The following is a 19643-nucleotide window of genomic DNA, read 5'->3' on the forward strand; positions in this document are numbered from 1 at the left end:
CACTGACGTGTGATCTGCAGCGGGACTGATAGCCTATCAAAGACAAATACCCTGAGAGGACCTGAATGTCAGATAGACCCCAGGGTTTGGGTCACTCTGAACTGGCTTCAAAGCCACAGCTCAATTTTCAGATAGCACGCTATGGAAAAGTACAACCTTGACCTGAAACGTGACATTTCATAAGGGTTCAGCTGCCACTCAAGCTTTCGAGTTTCACCTTGAGGTTTGGCCAGCTGGTGTGCTAATGGCATGTACCGCAGAAGTCTTGCTGTTTCGGGCCCAGAACACACCGTGGGATCAACCCGTAGCCTGCGGCAGCTGCTGGCTCTTATCGACACCTGAGCGGAACACAAAGTCAACGGATAGTGATAGCAAGAGAGCTTGAGAAGACGAGATAATGAAAGCGAGGAAGAGGAGGAAGCAAATCCTGAGTGGCATTGGGTGGAGAACAGGAAGCTGACGGCTTTTTCTAAAGACCATGAAAACTAGGCCATGGGATTACACACAAACTTTTCCTGCTGAACTTAGTGATATACTGCCCTCAATTATATTCAATAGGACAAAACAGACACGGCAATTGTTTACAGTTTTTATTACAGTGCTTGCAATGCAAGTATTGAAATCCCTCTACTTTTTACTCGCCACAAATTCAGCTCAAATCTCTGTCATAAACATAGACAGCTAAAACGGCATTAATAACATCGTTTGGTCAATTCTTTCTTATAACTACTACCTTAAACAGATTATTTTTCTTCTGGAAATGCAATTCTAGCATATACTTAAAGCAAAGAGCATTGAAATCCCTTTATTTTTTATTCTTCACAAATTTCATTATCACCATTCATATGCTGTCTTGCAAGCACTGTTTTCTTAGGGACATGCAATTCTAGCATATGAATGTTTTTTTTTTAAAGGCAAACAAAATTAACACCCCCCTTCTTTTTATTCTCCATAACTTTTAGCAATTAATTCAAATTGAACCACTTAAAATTATTTTGTAGATAATTTCAGCTTTACATGTCACTACCTATTTGTAAAAGCACTGATATTTCCATCAGGTAATGAAAAGCTATGAATTTGTTTTTAAGAGCAAAAAGGCGTGCATGGTTTTATATTAACTCTTTATTCAGATAACCACACCTAGTACCTAATGCCTAATATACAACATTCACCGAGTTCAAAAAACTGATTTATACAATTTACATCTCTCTGGAACGATTCATGTAAAACAAAATTAAAAAATAAAACACAGCTCCACATATCCCTCATGAAATGAACACACAGATTATGTTTCTGATTAGTGATTCGCAATGGAGCCTTCAATTTTAGTGTTGCAATGATTTACAGGTGAGAGAAAAAGGAACGTTTGTCATGATACTAGTCGAAACAGGACGCTTGCAGGCACATACGGAATGGGGGGGGGGGGGGGTGCTTGATGGCAAGAGATCCCTGGCAACCTGAGCAGGTGTTTGGGGTGGTGTGGTCCTGGCCCCGTGCCCGTGGTGGTCTACAGCTGGGTTAAGGGCTCACTTCCGAGGCTGGTGGATGTGCTGGTTGATGTGATGGGCCCCAGGAAGCTTTTGTACCGAGGGCACAGGTTTCTGATGGGCCACCTGGGCAGCAGCAGGAGTGAAGTCTTTATCTCCCTGAGAAGGACAAACAATAACAACAGTCAATTATAATGTGTCCATATGATAAGTGACATGACAAATGCTCTGTGTGCAGTGAATCACACTGATAATAATACAACACTCAGTCCTGGTCCTCTACTCTGATTGGCCGAGAGGTGTTCCAAGAGTGTTATATATTGTAACAGCACTGTGACGACTGTTTTCTGTGTTCCAGGGGGATTATTGTTAACTAAAACTATTAAAAACATTTTTGTTAATTGAAATAAAGCTTAAACAAAATAAAATATAAATATTAGACCTTAAAGGTGCATTGCGCAAGTCTCTGAGTTTTTGCAGAACTATGCCCCCTCTGGCAGCAAGCGAAACTGCAGCCAGAAGTGTGCACGCTCACGGACAAAAGTTTTCTTTTTTTTATCTTACGTGGAGTTTGCGTTGGTGTTTGAAATGAACTACAAGCCGGTCTCTTAGAATCCATCTTCTACGGAGAATGGCGGCGAATACACAAACCTGCCAGACAGCCAGGTGAGCGTGCCGTGAACGCGCATGACGTCACGCCCAGTCTATAATTCCGGCCCGAATCCCTCTTATTTATTTTACATTACAGGATTATAGAGACAATCTCAGTGATCAGAGAAGGGCTCATTCAGCCCATCAGGCAATTGTTTAAGCATGTATGGGTTAGAAAACGGGTATTTTTAACATGAAAAAGTTGCTTAATGCACCTTTAAACTAAATGAAAATTAGAAATGTTGTCATTAGAACTAATTGAAATTAAAGTTTTAGCACTAAAATTATTAACTGGACATAAAAACAAACTAAACTTAAACAGCAATGTTTAAAAAAAATAAAAAGCAAATAACTAAATTACTAAAAAGTCAACTAAAATTAAAAATTTAACTAGGGATAATTTTAATGATGAAAAAACTAAGGATGCACAGTATATCGGCTACCATATCGGTATCGGACGATATATGTTCATTTTTAATGTTATCGTTATCAGTCCGATAAGAAAGATTTGGCCGATATATTAAAGCCGATAAATAATGGATTATTTCCCTCAGCTGAGACACTTCAGATGCGCACTGTTCATCATGATGGTTTTAAATTACTTGAAATATGATTAGAATTACAATTACAAAAAAAAGTTGCCCATAGGAGTGTAAAATAAATTTTAAAACTTCCACTGGTTCAAACTAGGCTAATATACTTTCTTTGTTTAATTTATGTTGAAGTGCTTGGGTGGCTTTAATGGTAAGACTTTTGTTTTTGTAATCAGGCTCTCAAAAATTATGTAAAAATGTGGATTTAGATTTATTAGCCAATATATCGGTTATCGCCTTTCAAATCGAACCAAAACAATTCTGCACTCTTGTGAGAATTTTTAATTAATTATGATTTATATCAAATGACAACAAAGTCATCTCTGTATGTGTTTTCTAGTTGCCATCCATTTCAAATCTAAACTTTTGATGAGAGACTGAGATCTCTTTGGCTTTGTTTCGTGTCTATTAACATGAAAAGGAAAGCGGCACACAGAAGCATCTGACACGCAGCCGGCTGATGCCCAGTGAGGACAAAAATCCTGTATTGCAAGAAAGCAGCAGCCGCAGACATTCTCCAACATCACTTTAATCCGTATGAGAGAGTCTTTCAGAGCAAGCTTTTGAAGTAGATTACGGGGTGGACAGTCCAACAGTGTAACGAGCCAAGACTGAACACAAGCGTGGCATTTTTATATTTTCTGTCTATTTACCAGCTTGCTGGAGGACTAAAAGAGCCTCAGTCAGATGTGAGTATTTAGAGAAGAAATGTTGCATAAATTGTGTCACTAGAAGCTGTTTAGATCACTTTAAAAGTAAAAGGAGGCCAATGGGCCAGTAAAAGGGCTCCATGTGCATCGTGACATCCTCTAGGGTCACTCGTAATGGCCTGTGACATACATACTCAAACACCACGTTCTCTTACGCATCTCACATGTTTACACGGAGGACCCTATATAATTAAACAGCAAACTCTCCCTCAAAACGCTGCATGCTCATCCTGGTAAGCATGCACGGATCTGTCACATCAAAACATAATAAATCCTGAGACGCGGACAATCCCATGGCGGCAGAATGGATTAAGGTCAGCTTTGGCTGGAAACGAGCAGAGTGAACTCTATGTGACGAGCCATTCAACAAACCCCATACAGAGTCTCCAGCACATCGGACTATTGATATGATCTCAATAAGTGATGCAAGACTAAAACGGCTTTTATCGGAGCAAACTCTATGTCTGAGCCTCAGGCTAGGGTTTCGTGAGGACAAACTTTGGGGATTTTAGATATGAGCAGGTTTAAAATGAGTTTGGCACTGCTTTCACACCAGATGCAAATATTCGTTTGCAGACGAAATGTTTGAATATAAATAAGGCGATTCTATGGTCCTATTCAAAATGAGTATAAACATTTACGAGCTAAAAATTCGGCATTTTTTATATGTACAGCAGTCCAAAATGTCTTTGGACAAGGAAAATTGACAGAGATATGAGAATAACATATTTAAATAAGTACTTAAACCTGGTCTCATGCAAACAGCAATTCAATGCATTTTTTTCCCCCAATGCAAATTCAATGCAATAAATAAATACTATATCATTCCTTCACATTTTATCCATTTATATTTTATTCAAATTAACTATCTATTCTGTCGGCAGACCAGATGGTGAATTTACACATCAGTATCACCTATAGTACAGTCGAGAATTTAACCTGACGAACATTCAGGAATCGGTCTTTGGTGTGAATAGACCTTTAGGAAACAATTTGTCTCACATTTGCTATGAACAGGTCTTTATATAAACCATCTAAACTGTTGGACCAGGAATAATGTGGCCTTTGATTTAGATATTATGATGTAATCAATGGACATGTGTACCAACCTTAGTGACGACTCCCGAGACCACAACATGCATCTTTGGTGGGCTAAAGATTGAGAAAAAAAGAAAAAAAGAGAGAAGACCACAGTTACAAACAGAAAGCAATGTCTTAAATACAAACAAACAAAAAAACACATTTAAATATATGTGCTAGTTAATGAAGCATAAGCAAAACAGATGACAAAGTGTTTGTGAAGCAAACCATTCTCTTTTCATGTCAAACAGCAACTGATTGTAAATAAGCCTGTGTATTAATCAGTCTCTGATTTTTTTTTTAGGGATCATTAATTTTTCCACAGGGAATATGTGAAGGAGAACACAAACAACTCTGTAGTCTGGTAATGAATGAACCACTCATATTTCAGAAGGGTGAAAAACCTTCCGTGGGTTTCAGCCAGATTCGGCTCAATAGTGCAGCCTTGTGTCCGGGCCAAAGACACCTTTAAACTGAATGTAGACAGAAGGTGAAGGCCAACATTTGACCAGAGAACTTTTTTGTACTTGCAGGTTTATAACTTTGGAAACATCATCTCATTTCACTAATTAAAAGCAAAAGGTTCATAAGAGATTGAACACAGATTTAAATTTAGAAAGCAGCTAGTGAGACATCCGTTTCAAGTCAATATTAGATTTTTTTTAATTAGTTAATAATATTTAGATCATTAATAATATATAATAAATATATACCAAGGCTTTGTGACAAATTATCAGCACTATCCATCACCATGTATAAATGCGTAGGCTAATTTATAAATTGACCAATGCCGAGCAGACAGCAGTTTGTGGGGCTGTGTGGAATGAGAGTGTGAGGCCTGCACTGATTAGCTGAAGGTCAACAGCCAGCATCATTATGGGTGCTGGAGCTCGGAGTCAAATTGAGCTCAATCAAAGATCTGACGTGTCTGTCAGCAGACGCCCTCTACTTCACATAACTGCTGGAAGCGTCTTTTCTGTGTCCGGACACGTATCTGATCAGATGCGGGGATGGAATACTAATGCAACAAATTAGCTACAGCGCTGATGGAAACATCATCATATAGATTTCATATTCAGCAAGTGTGATCGACATTCACCAGGCCACCAATTACAGTGGGATTAGCATGATAATTCTTCTTCTAATTGTAGCATTACATGGTATACAATACTGATGAGTGAAACAAGGTAATGAACAAGATATTGCCTAAACAACCATTTGCATATTGGTTATCATTAACCAATAGGTCGTACGGCAGTGATGATGTAAACTAACAGACAGACGGGACTCTTACTGTTTTCGCCAAAAGTGCAACCGCATAATAAATCGGAGCACTTGCCCATACAGCTATGGCTCTGACAGACACGTTATAACATTTTTTACAATTTATTTTGGGCACTTTTGCCAAATGTGATCATCACAAAAGTTTAATTGAGTTCTCTTTCACGTCTTCTTGTGCTTGAAAACACATACTCAAACAAAATTAAGTCAAAATGCCTATCTTGGAAAGTATCCTTGTAAACAGTCATTTATGTCTTAACTGAACAAAAACAGTTAAATAATTACATTTGATCCGTGCATTAGCTCTTAAAGCAACAGTAAGGAACTTTTCCTCTTCGGCGCCCTACAGGTTGGAAGCGGAATTGTCCATTACCGCTGTCGTAAATAATATCGCCGCCCGCCGCCTACTGTCGCACGCACGCACGCTGTTTATCTAGCACCCGCTTTGGAATGAACGATGTCCACAGACAACGTAGAGTATGTTGCATGATTTCATGAAAGTATGATGTATTGCGACATCAGAAACGAAGAAAAACTAAATAATGACTATTGTAACACTTGACAAATTTGTAGTTTTCTTATGTCTCATTCGAACTACAGAAACGCAACCTGGTTTAGCAAACTTGCATAGTGTGGTTATAGCAGATATAGGGCTGCAAAGCGAATCCAGATGTGCCTTCCACCCAGTTACGACTTGATGAACCACTGATATGATTTTGGAAACATTATTTTAAGGTACAATTTTTCGCTTTAAAGTGACAGCAGCCTAATAAACCTGTTGACATCTGTGTTTTTAATGTTAATCAAACAACAAAAGACAAATAACAATCATTCATTGCTCTTGACTGAATAACTTTAATAAGTATTAATCTATGTTTCATGGCTGTAAAAAACATTTATGGCCGCCGGTACATTTTCTTAAGTCACCGGCCATACACAGGTGTGGCAAATAGTTACTTTTTAGCCCTGAAAACAATGATAGTCAATGGGTCCAATGTTGTTTTAAACCCCATTGACTTTTTAATTGTATGAACCCTCTACAGGAGAAATAAAGTCCTACAGGTCCAGAGCTACATGACAGTGAGTAAATGACGATAAAATTTTAACTCTCTCTTTAAGCCCTGGTCACTTCTCAAGGCCTGCGTGAACATGCATGTGTGGAAAGTAGGGGGAGTAAATGGAGGGGTCTGATGTAAAACCAGGTGCTCCAGGCAGTTGGTGAGGTACAAAATGGCCTATAAAAATTCCCGAGGGACAGGGAATTTACCGCCACCATCTGAGCACAGAGCAGAAACCTAGCTCCAGGCTTGTGCAAGCCGTCAGCCTCAGAAATGACTCTCATTTATTTTCCAAAGCCAAGCGTTTCCCTTAAAGCACTAACTCAAAAGAGAAGGTCAAAAGTGATAATTGACCTTGACATGAAAAATAACTCAATCAAAGTAGAATAATAATGTCAAAGAGAGAGTTTTGAAGAGTGGCCATTTTCCGGTAGCCCTTCTCAAATACTACACCGTCTGTAGTTCATTACACCACTGATCGCACACTGCAGGAACACGAGCTATAAAGGAGACGATTCAACTGCTATCACAGCATGAGACACATCTTGATGTTTCAACATACTTAAGGCTGAACATAAATGAGGGCATTGTGAGAAGTGTGGGACTTCGTGTGTAATGCTGTGAAATCTAGAATATGTCAGAAGTTTGTGGCTTTCATCTTGCTGTGAGAAGGAAACTCCAAAGATTCAAGACAGTGAGAGAGAGAGAGAGAGAGAGAGAGAGAGAGACAGAGACAGACAGAGAGAGACAGAGAGAGAGAGAGAGAGAGAGAGAGAGAGAGAGAGAGCTTGTGAAATTGCTTCTTTTTTTAGCACTTCCATTCTACACCTGAGGATGGCAGTGGTGTGCTTGTTTTCAAATGAAGAAATCAGACCAGAGATGTTGCAAGTACACTAACTACAGTGACTAATTAGTAAAAAGTAAAAAATCATTGATGGAAAAACACATAATGAAATACATTGCAGGGTAAATATCAAGGTCAATAACTCTTTGGAAGATTTAATTGTTCATCTTAAACAAAAACATTAATATATTAGCTAAACCTCTCCTGGTATTATTGTGAGTAAAAACCAAGGCAGAATTTTCTTAATTTCTTATGTTTCTTATACATAGCTGTGTCAAAATAATAAAACAAACTTTAAATCAATCAATCAAGATCAATATATACTACCAGTCAAAAGATAATTACGATTTTGTAATTGTTTCTGAAAGAAGTCTCTAATGCTCACAAAGGCTGCATTTATTTAATCACAAATAACATAAACTAATGTTGTGAAATAAGTTTAAAATTTAAAATAAATGTTTTCTATTTCAATACATTTTGAAATGTAATTTATTCCTGTGATGCAAAGCTGAATATTCATTATCATTACTCCTGTCTTCAGTGTCACATGACCCTTTAGAAATCATTCTAATATGCTGATTTGCTGCTCGGTTAGGCTATAATTAATGCTCAATTATTAATAATGGTTCTTATAATTAACATCAAGGTTGAAACCATGATACATTTTCCATTAAGATTCTTTGATGAATGGAAAGTTCAAAAGAACAACATTTATAAAAATAAAATAAAATTGTAACACGTTTATTAAGACTGGCTGCGACTTTACACACAAATAAAAACTTAGTTATTCCAAACTTTTGTTTGAAAGTCTGTCTGTGTGAGTTCATCCATCTATCCATCCATCTTAGAAGCCCAAAAATATATATCTATCCATCCATCCACACACACACACACAACAAGGGATGGGACAGTGGTTTGGCAGAGGGAGTGGTTTTGGCCTGATGGAGATTCTGTGTAGAAAGAGAATGAACTGCTATGGTATAACCCGATCTCAGCTTCAGGAGCAAAGGCGATTGCTGCAATTAACAAGTCGGCACAGACGCTCACAACTTGCTGTCGTCATGGCAACCACATGGCATAGCTTTTATTTACTGATGAGCTAAATCGGGAGGAAACAGCAAAAACCACTTGTCTGTAGCTGAGGGAATGAACCGTGCAAACGATGCAAAATTGAACCGCACCTGAAGCTCCATGCTTAGCCTCTGGTGCAAACACAGGACTGAGTCTCAACATCAACAGAATACAAATACAGGGTGGACGGAGGAATGCATCTGCTACTTTTTTTACATATTCCACATCAATTTTTGTGTAAATGGGCAAAACACAGCTCAGAGTACATGCTTATTGGCATATAAAACCCTTAATCAAATTGAATGAACCAAAATAATAAACGAACACAAAGGCGTGTTTGTTAATGGGAGGTGTTAATATTCTGCTGAGCTTTCTGTGAAGTTCTGCAGATTCTGTGTGGCCTGATGATAGTTTAGAAAACCCACACAAAAGTGGGCATGATACGGACACAATAGAGCTCTGATGAATAGCTTACTGTTGTCCAAATAAAAGCCTTTCCCCTCTTAAATGAACAAACGTAGGGGAAAAAACTGCATCGGTATCTGTTCCTTATAATTGTATACAAATTTGTAGTAGTGAAACTAACCCTTAATGCTGTTCCTAAATTATAAATTCACATTCCTACCAAATACTGATGATGAAAAAGGGAAATGTGTGTCGCTAAACTAAAATACTTACAATTATAACATCCAGTTATGCTTCAAATCTAGATAATGCACGAGAGATATTTTGCTCAAAGCCACTGGGTGAATGGAGAAGTCAGATTTGGACTTTAGTTATGCAGCTCCATGTGTGTTTTGACTGACAGGCGGAACATTTGTAAAGTAACTTCTGTGGTAATGAGATAACATATAGTTGTACAGAAATTCTTCCGACACAGCAGTGAGGCAAATTTAAGCAGATTAACTGAAACAACACACCAAGAGCCCATTATTCCAATAGCGTCAGCACACTTCGCTAAACAGCACAGAGGGGGAAACTAGCATGGAAATAATTGTCATCAAACTGTCAATTTTTATTTTTATTTTTTTATATCGCTTTATTAAAAGTCAGCATCCCATTCCCAGTTTTTGCAGTCGCTCCATCCACAGCAGAACGGAGGAATTGGGATGCGCTTTAGCAGTGGGTGAAATGCGATGTGGTTTCCCTCAGCGTTGTGGGTGAAGTGTCCAAAAATTGACTGCAGTGTGTGAGAATCATCGCAAGTCAGCCTATGAGCTTCTCCAGAAACAGCTTTTGCTGCAGGGTTCAGCTAATGACCTGAATCTGCCTGCCAGTTACTAGCAGTCACACTCCATGTGTTACACACTCTTACTGTCTAATGGAAACTGTTTACAACATCTCAAGCATCAACATACTGAGATGCTCTAATATTATGACTTATTATTTTAATGAAAACCAACAAAAAATAAATGTCTCAAATTAGCAATATTTGTTATAAATGTATTTTAATATTTATAATTATTGATTATTATATTGCACGACTGATCAAAAGCTTGGGGTCAACTGATACTTTTATTAAGTATATTATAGTCCTATTATATAGTTGTGTTAATATCTAGTTCAGTCATGAAACTCTAGAGGGCGCAGTCTACTTTACATGCAATCTGCAAGCAATCACATCATAGAGACAGGGCGTATTTAGGCCACGCCCACACCCAGGGGGAAAACAATCCAACCGTCTCCATTGACTTTGCATTGCGAGAGGCTGCCTCCTTGTCATTTCTTGCTTCTAACAAAAGACAGACAAATGCCTAAAAGCTGCTGTGTGACAAGGTGTACAGCAAACAAGCTAAAAAATCCAGAAATACGTTTTTATTAGCTCTCGACCTCAAAAAACGAGTGTTTAGTACATAAAAGTGGATACAGGCAGTTGAGACAGAGCGTCACGTGTCTCATTACTCTGAGAACTAACGTACGTCCGCTGGAGGAGACCGTAATCGGCAACACAGGATAGTTTATCTTACAGAAATATAATATATAAAACTGACATTTGGATATTTGACTCACCAGTGACCAAATGTTTAACTTACTGCACACGTGGTGTATTTTAGTGCATACTGAGTGTCAGGATCCCACAATTTACCCATTCGTTCCAGCCTGTATCCACTTTTATGTCCTCAAACGCTCGTTTTTTGGGGTCGACAGCTTATGGAAACTTATTTCTGGGTTTCTTAGCTTGTTTGCTGTACACCTTGTCACACAGCAGCTTTTAGGCATTATTCTGTATTTTGTTAGAAGCAAGAAATGACAAAGAGGCAGCCTCTCGCAATGTAAAGTCAATGGAGACCCTTGGACTGTTTCCCCCCCCCGGTGGGCGTGGTCTTCAGATTATGACGCGTTGCGCTCTGTCTCTATTACAGCATGGCACAAGCTGATTGGCCTCTGCTGATCCTGCAGCCAATGAGATTGCTTGCTCAACATTTAAATAGTCTGTTTAGTCCTGCAGCACACTATCAGAGTTACTCTAAGGGTACGTTTACACGACAACGATATGCTTAAAACAGAAAAGTTTTTCCTTTGAGTTCGCCGCAAAGTCAAAACGATCCCCATTCACACGGATGCGCGAAAATGACTAAAAACCCTGTATTCTGCTGCCAGGCCATTAGATGGCGATGAAACACTATAGACTGAACACATGTCCATGACGTCATCGTCTTCAGAGATTTGCATTTTTGTTGTTTACACAGAGACAGTTTTCAAAAACTTCCACTATAAAAACCCATTTTCAAAAGTTTGTGTTTTCAGGCACCTAAAACGCCGTTGTCGTGTAATTGAACGGCCAAAACGCATTAAAAGTTTAACGTTTTAGTTGAAAACGGTGTCGTAAACAGCCCTTAAAAACCCTCCACCTGCCTATTTCTGCTACAGGATTTATGTATGACTATTTATGTAGCAGTAGCATATCATGCTAAAACTATTCCTGAGAGTTGTCATGATTGAATTATACTTTATATTCATGTTATTGAATATGGCAACGGTAATTTATTTGGTCTTGGTGGACTAGATGTTGAATCTGCTGTTGAATATTGCTGCTGCTGCATAAATAGTCATACATAAATCCTGTAGCAGATATAGGCAGGTTGAGGGTTTTAAAGTCACCTAGCAGAGTACTATAGTGAGACAGCAAGTTGAACTTGGGGAAGACGGTGGAGTTTCTTGCATCATGAACAGGCGTACACGTCTAAGAGCGAGCTCACCAGCATAGCACATCACATTAGCAGCTCAGAGCCATTCCGTTTGAGCCTCTGATCCATCTAAGACGACCAAATTGCATTTGACAGGTGGTCCCAAGACAGTGCTACTTGACTTGCTGTGACAAATGTGCAATTTTTTCATCAGAAGCCACCTGCTTACAGGCCATCTCTCTGCTAGCACATCGAAGTGGGAGAGAGACAGAGCAAGACATGGGAGAGTGTGTGTGCATGTCTGGCACATTCAGCTACTGGACACACTTAAACAAGTATTAATATCTATAATAAAAAATGAAATACAGGGAAGGAACACTTCAATCATTCTGAAATTCAATTCTGAGATGGAAGTTGTGCAGAGTTGCCCATAAAGATCCAATGATCCGTGGCCATGGAAGGCATTAGACTCCAACCTGAGCTCACTGAAAACATTCGTAAATGTGCTTATAGGCATGTATGGGAGCTTTGTAAAGGAATAATGTTTGCCGAGGAAACCCCTTAGTTTTCAGCAAGAAACAGTGTAAGACTCAGGCATATTACTTCTGTCTATTGTTCAGCTTTGGTTCCTTATACAGGTCTTGTGCATTGGCCTCATACAACTACTATACCATTTCCCCTCAGTCCAGCTTTCTGAAAGTAAACTCAGTCAAGACAGGGTCACAGAGGTCTTAATTCAATTCCACAACACTTTCTGAGGATGTATTGTAAAGGATTTTGTTTCACTCTCTCCCTGTTGTTGTCTTGTCTCGCATTTTGTCCATATCTGGCACATTATTTTGGCAAATGATTTTTTCTTTTGACTCACTAAATGCTTGTCAGACACGTTTGATGGCAGACACACTATTCAGCAGTCAGTATAATGACTCACTTTTGCTGATGTATTAATGTGTTTAGTTATCTACATGCATTGAGGGCTACAAGTAACATGGTGGATCAGATGGATCAAATGTCTCCTTGGTTTGCAAATGTAATTTTATTATCTATATCACTTCGAAGATAATTTTGCTTTTCTGTTGGTCTTTAATATTAACATTAATAATAACTCGTTTATGTCCATTGCAACACCAAAATGAGTGAAATAGTAATAATCAATAGAAAAACCCCACAATATAACAAGTCTTTTTTGCAAACGCCTTAATTACTTACTTGTTTAGCAGGACACAGTTATTTATAGTGTTGGGGAAAGTTACTTTTAAAGGTGAACTAAATAACTTTTTTTACCTTAACTGAACAGCTTTGGAGTCATTGGAATGGTTATATTACTTATTTCGGGTTGAATGGTGGTCGTTTCGCACCCCCCTGGTGCCCGTTAGCGGAAAATACGCACTTGCAACTTTGAGCCGGCGGGCCGCCGGCCGCTGCGTCAGGAAGTCTTGCGTGATATCAGGTCTCGCGATGTAAACAATTGCTTTACGGCCAAAAGAAATCTGCTAAAATGCTGTCATTATTGCGCTCCCTCACGCTGTCCGAACCCGAATGAAGAAGACGTTTTAAAGAATGTCCCATCTGCTTTGATGTCGTTGATCTACTAGCCTCTGGTGTCTGAGAATCACCAACGAGTTTTTACGACAGTGTTGTCAAATATCTATTCCGAAGCTGTGGGGGAGCTCTAGAGAGAAACCTGCGAGCAAAAAGCGAGAATACAGCGAAGAAGTCCCGAAGCTACTGAGTGCTGCTTTAAAGGTAATACACAAGCGGCAACATTCTGATCTGAAAAATGAAGCCTACCCGGAAGTGCGAAAAACTGCAATACATCGAAAATCCGCTAGAGGGAGGTCCCAAAAGGGAGCAAATGTCCATAGCCCCCATGTTAAAATGTCCGTTTTCACAGCATAAATTCATGTTTTTACAGGTTGGTCCCATGGACTTTTATTGTATTTTTCGATAGCTTTCGAGTGCCTGACAACTGTGAGGGGGGTGAATTTTTTTCTAACTCGTTAGTTTAGATCGTATTTAGATATAAAATGTATGACAATAAGGGCGTGGTTAACTTTGATTGACAGCTTGATTGACAGCTGACAAGGCAGCGCCACGGAGAATGACAACATAAGAAGCGCCATTTTTTAATACAGTTGACATATAATACTACTGCTTCTGTATCATGAAATGTAGTTTTAAGAGTTTTTCAGGCGAGAATGTAGTTGTTTAAAGCTCAAATCTGTGGTTTATTTAAAGATTTATGAAAATTGTATCCAGTTGATCCAGCGATGACCGGGCGCTCGGCGTTCACGTACCCCGCCTGGAGCAGCCTTTCATCGGCTAGTCGTTCTGAGGTTTGCCGCCAATGCCGGACTCTGGAGTCTCTGTAGTGGTTAAACATGAGATATAATTCGTCTTTTTGGTCTCGTGAATCTATAATTTTTTCCCTGGGCAATCGTTTTGGCTGAGGGGAAGTTTCATAACTTTATAAGCTATTTAACTTTACCGATGTATGGTTAGACTAGAGCACTGACTTTGTATGTTTGACTGAATTGTTTGCTTTATTTGTATAGCTTCTTATACCTTTTACTTATACTTTTATAATGGCTAATATTGATAAAACTGAAATTTAACAAAAAGAGACTGGGTTGAGTTTTGTCATTTTAATACAACGAAGATGATCTGTAATGTTGTTTACTGCAACATCTGTTGTTTAGTACAAATGCACATATTGCCTGGACCATAAAATGTTTAATATTTTTATATTATATTTAAAATGAAAAGAGGCAGGTTTGTGTTTTATATTTAGTTTTTTCATAAATAGGCAAACGTTATGTGCAGTTGAATATAATCAATATGCGTTGCCTGAACCACATTTGTGTGGCTATAATGTTTAAGATTTCTTTAAATGAAAACGAAAAGAGTTAGTATGGTGTTTTATAACATATTTCGTTGCCTAAAATATACACAGAGATAACCGGAGTAGCAGAGCGAGCTGAGTGACGCGCGCTGCGTTAGAAGGTGGGCGGGGTTAGGATTTCCCAAGATGGCGCCGCCCATACCCCCCATAAACGGCTTCAAACCCGTTCTTCAGAAAGTCTATGGGTGACGTCACAGACGCTTTGTCCATATTTTTTACAGTCTATGGTAATACATTACAAATTACGTTACTCCCTAAAAATAACTAATTGCGTTACTTTTTATGGAAAGTAATGTGTTGCATTACTTTATCACCTGGGCTGGGCTTGGTTGTTTTGTTTCTTTAATAACCAAAAAATACATAAAAATAAAAAGTTGGCAAGCCCTTTCACACAAAAGTGAACTAAATAAGCCTCAGGCTGAAGGAAATACAAATTCTCGCCTGTACAGTAGAGGGCGCAGCTCAAAGAAACCTATCAGCTGTACTGCCATTCTGGAGTGAGGAAGAAGAAAGTTCAACACTCTTTAGCAATAAAAACAAAAAATGAAACAAATATAACGTTGATCTAAAGACAATTTTGCTTAGTATTGTTGAACTGGATCATCAAAGGTCAGTAGCAAAGACATTGGTTAATAAAGTGAGATTAAATACATAAAGTATATTTAAGTTATTTAACATATTTAATTGCAGGTTTGCATAATATTCTGAGTTTACATTTCACTGTTTTGATTCATTTTGAGGAAAAACGAATCTATTTTGTGGAAGTGAGATGAGTAAATGCATGATCACATTTACACCCAGATTTACCAACAGCTTGCGTCACTCAGTGCAAACCCTCTTCTGGAACTATTGTCAAGATATACTAAATACATGCAGTGAAAAATAAGCACTGAGAAAAAAGAAAAAAGAAAAGAAAAAAGAAAGTAGCACCCATTCACTAGCATTATATTCTCCATGCGTGAGTAACTGCTGTTTCACAGGACCAAGATCCGCTGTTGTTGTAACGTTAGCTATAGTAACAGGACAGTTTTGAGTGTCATTGTTTGTCTGGAGCTGGTGTGCTGCTGGTGACTAACACAAATCCTTGCTTGTGTAATGTATGTTGATTTTTTTGTTCATCCATTGTTTGTTTCTAATATCCGGTTTATTTTTTAAAGCGCATTATTTTGCTTCTCTACAGCTATGATAAAGATTCATCCAATATTGCATTGTGTTTTCATGCATTTTGACTGTGGAGAAATGAAGGGATTTGTATGTTTATTTGGGTTGATTTAAAAAAAATCAGCAGCGATTCTCAGAAATGATACTAACCAACCATCCAAGAAATCTCACTGGTGTCAACAACTAAAACAAGCTTTGTAAAAAACATCTGAACACAAAGAGACTACACAGGAAAATGGCGAGTTTCCCCTCGGCTTGCCAGCGTTGCGAGAAAATGCCAAACCTAAATAGCGTGGGTGCAGGGATCACATTCTAACATCACAGTGCGTTTCTTGGGCACTGAAACCACATTTTAACCTCTTCTCTTAAATGTCCACTCGCAAACAGCCGCCATGTTTCCAAAGGTATGCCAAAGAGATATTAAAAGCAGCTTCAGGAATGAAACACCTCGTAGGATTTCCTGCAGCAGGTTGAGTGAGCTGATAAGGGCTCGCTTGCTGTAACAGGGCGGCCGATCAGTCATCAGGTACCGGGGTGGAGGGGACAAAGCCAGAAAGCCTATCCGAATCAGCAGCCAAACCCTGTGGACACACCTCAGTAGCGCTGAAAACAGGTCAGCTACAACACAACACAACACAACACAACACAACACAACACAACACAAGCACAAAAGAAATCTGAGGACTGTAAAACCTTTGCACTGCACATGTGCACTTGCACAACTAGCAGCAAGATAGTTACCCAACAACAAGCAGATAACTCAATGCAAGCTATTTAACTTAAACACACTCCACCACAATGAAGAAAACAATGTGTGATATCCGGCTGTTGCCTCATCTTCCTTACTGACACACCGGAGAAGATTGTTATGCTTAGTTTGCAACTAAAAATGATTGTCATGTGCAGAAAGTTGTGTAAAAGACGACAGTGTGCTGCTATATTCACCTTCACTCTTACTCATCGAGAGACAGATGGGCATTAACAGTGACTTAATCATCATATTAAATATTCTGGTTTGGTGTGGGCCGCTTAATCAACACAGAGCTGAGTGAGTTTAAGCTAAGAAAAACATTCTCGTTTCAGCAGAATCCTCTCCATGTGCCAGCAGTCAAATGGGAATTGCACACCTGTGTCACTGATCAAATGTTTTTCAACTTGGACTCAATGTCAAGCCAAGACTCTATGACCTTATAAATGAGTTACTAAGGTCTAGTAAGAATTTTGTTACTTAATTAGAGCTGCATTAATCACAATAAAACCCAAATCACAATATGCCTTAGTGTGATTATTTAATTGGATGTATGCGATAAAAAAACAAAGAAAAAGCAATACATTTTTGATTCAGAGTGAAGCACAGCACTGTTTTTTTTATTTGTATTATTATTATTTTTTTTTTACATGTGAGCCATTCATGATATAGTGTTTTCAGTGTCTCGTAGCAGCTTGGTTCAAAGCTTTAAAAAAATCCATTTTAAAAAACTATTTTAATTGGAATCACACCCCCTCCCTACACACACACACAAATCATGCAGCCCTACTTAGAAGTTAATTTTACCTATATTATTATTATTTTAACAATTTTACATGAAATAGACAGGAATTTCATTTATAAGGGGATATAAATCATTTTCAATCACAATAAAATGGCTGTACATTATGGCTGCTGTGCTGATAAATATATAAATAAACAGTTTCATTAATTTAATTATGTGAGAAGAACTGTAGTGAGTGACATCGCTAAGTTTGACAGCAGTCAACTATAGTTTAGTGTCATTATGCAAAATATCCACCTGCAGAATTCAGCCGTCAACCAATCCGAATTAAGTATTCCAGAGAGTTGTGAAATAAAATAATAAATTTAAAGTTGATAAGAAGCTGGTTATGGCTGGAAATAAGTCAACTGGTTGCAAGTCAAAAATGAATGTATAAACATGAGCACACAGATACTAAGATGTCATGAATTGATACATGACACTGAAACTTATTTTATCTCTTGGGCAACAAGAGAGAAAACGTATAAGTCTTATAAGCAAGACTTATTGGTATAGAACCTTTTCGTGTATACTTCAGCAATAAAATTAATCAATAAAAACAAAGCTGCAGCTTTTTTTCCCCTGACAAGTCTGCAGCTGAAAATATAGTCTAGTCTACCATGTATTTCAATAGAAGAAACAGCCTATCAGCACAGAGAGATGGTGAGCTGGAATTGGAATGCATACTGCAGAAATGTGAAAGTCAGCATACTTACATCTCAGTCTCATATTCTTCACTGTCTTTGTCATTCTTCTTGTCTGGCACTTCATTTGCAGTCTGGTGCTTCTGAACTATCCTCATTCCTCCTCCTACTTTCACTGCCACAATTGAACAAAAACAAATTCAGAGTTTTTTCCTGCATTTACTACATTGCATTTATCATATAATGTTATAAAATGACATAAATCACAATTGTCTATTTAGTGTTCAACCGTTTTCCCTTGGCCTACTTTAAGGGTCATTACACATGTTGTTATCTGATTTTCTTGTGTACTTTACACCACACTGATAGATATGCTGACGAAGGGAAACACAATGTGAAATCACACATTTACGCCACGTGAAAGGAAAAATATGTGGAGGAAAAAACTATGCCATGTGTCACAAACGTGGCTGATCGTAACATACATTTGTCTGTTAGAGACGACTGACTACTTGAGGAAAGCAATGTGTCAGCTCAACCCTGCACTAGGGACACTCCACGAAAAGTATGCCTTTCACATCCCTCATGAACATGTGTAAGCAATGAAAAGCTGACACCATCTTTTACTCTGTTATTATAGGTATTTTGCTTGACACATCAGCAAAAATTCAGAAATGTTATCCTATTTTTGTCAGATGCCTTTTATGGCTCATCCCAGCCCTGTAATTATATATACATATACAAACACACACATATACATATATATATATATATATATATATATTTGCATGTCTACACACAAATAAAAATTACATATACTTTGTATATTGTTCTTATTCTCTCCCCATATCAATTCCTAAAATTAAAAACTATTAAACTAAATAACATACCACTTCCAGAATTGAACTCTTTAAATAGTCAAGCCTGTTACTATCCTTTCGGACAATAAACAAACTGCACTGAGCAATGGGAATAGTAGAAATATCAACATAAAAAATTATTTATTTTTTTCTTAAAAAAAACAACAAAAAACTAGAAGTGTCAGGGCCCTGAGCACAAGGTTCATTGAACTGGCATCCCTTTCACTTTTTGTTTTTCAAAGACAAAGCTATATCACAACGAATAAGGCCCAATATAATTTATTAGCATTAAGAGATCTGATGCCATGTCTAAAATCTACAGAGATGCAAAGAAAACACATTTTTTATACAAAAAGGCACACATTTGTCGGAATGATCCACTAGACCTCCCAGCAGAAAAACAACAACAGCTAACTTAAGCAATAGCATGGATTACCAGCAGGGAGATGTCCAGCTTTGGTCTCGGTTTTCTCTTTGGGCGGCGACGACATGACTGCTGTCAAGCGCTTCTTTCAAAGAGTCGCTTCGTTGTCTTCAAAATAAAAACAATCCTTCTGTTTCCTGGATGAAAAATAACGCAGACTACTGTCGACTTCGTCAACGTGGCTTTTCCCTGCCCATTGTTTGGCAACGGTGCGTGA

The 19643-nt window shown here is 38.2% G+C and overlaps 1 protein-coding gene across 1 annotated transcript; it reads right to left on the reverse strand.

Annotated features, from left to right (window-relative positions):
* Positions 1–575: 575 nt before the first annotated feature.
* Positions 576–19643, reverse strand: dap (death-associated protein). Its single transcript, XM_082184605.1, has 4 exons — positions 19439–19643; positions 18215–18317; positions 4551–4593; positions 576–1646 (listed from the first exon to the last, which is right to left on the reverse strand). The coding sequence occupies exons 1-4, from the start codon at positions 19491–19493 to the stop codon at positions 1527–1529; spliced, it is 321 nt and encodes a 106-aa protein (XP_082040731.1). The 5' UTR covers positions 19494–19643; the 3' UTR covers positions 576–1526.

The sequence above is a fragment of the Leuciscus leuciscus genome (assembly GCF_965113295.1).
Source record: "Leuciscus leuciscus genome assembly, chromosome: 11".
Classification (NCBI taxonomy): domain Eukaryota; kingdom Metazoa; phylum Chordata; class Actinopteri; order Cypriniformes; family Leuciscidae; genus Leuciscus; species Leuciscus leuciscus.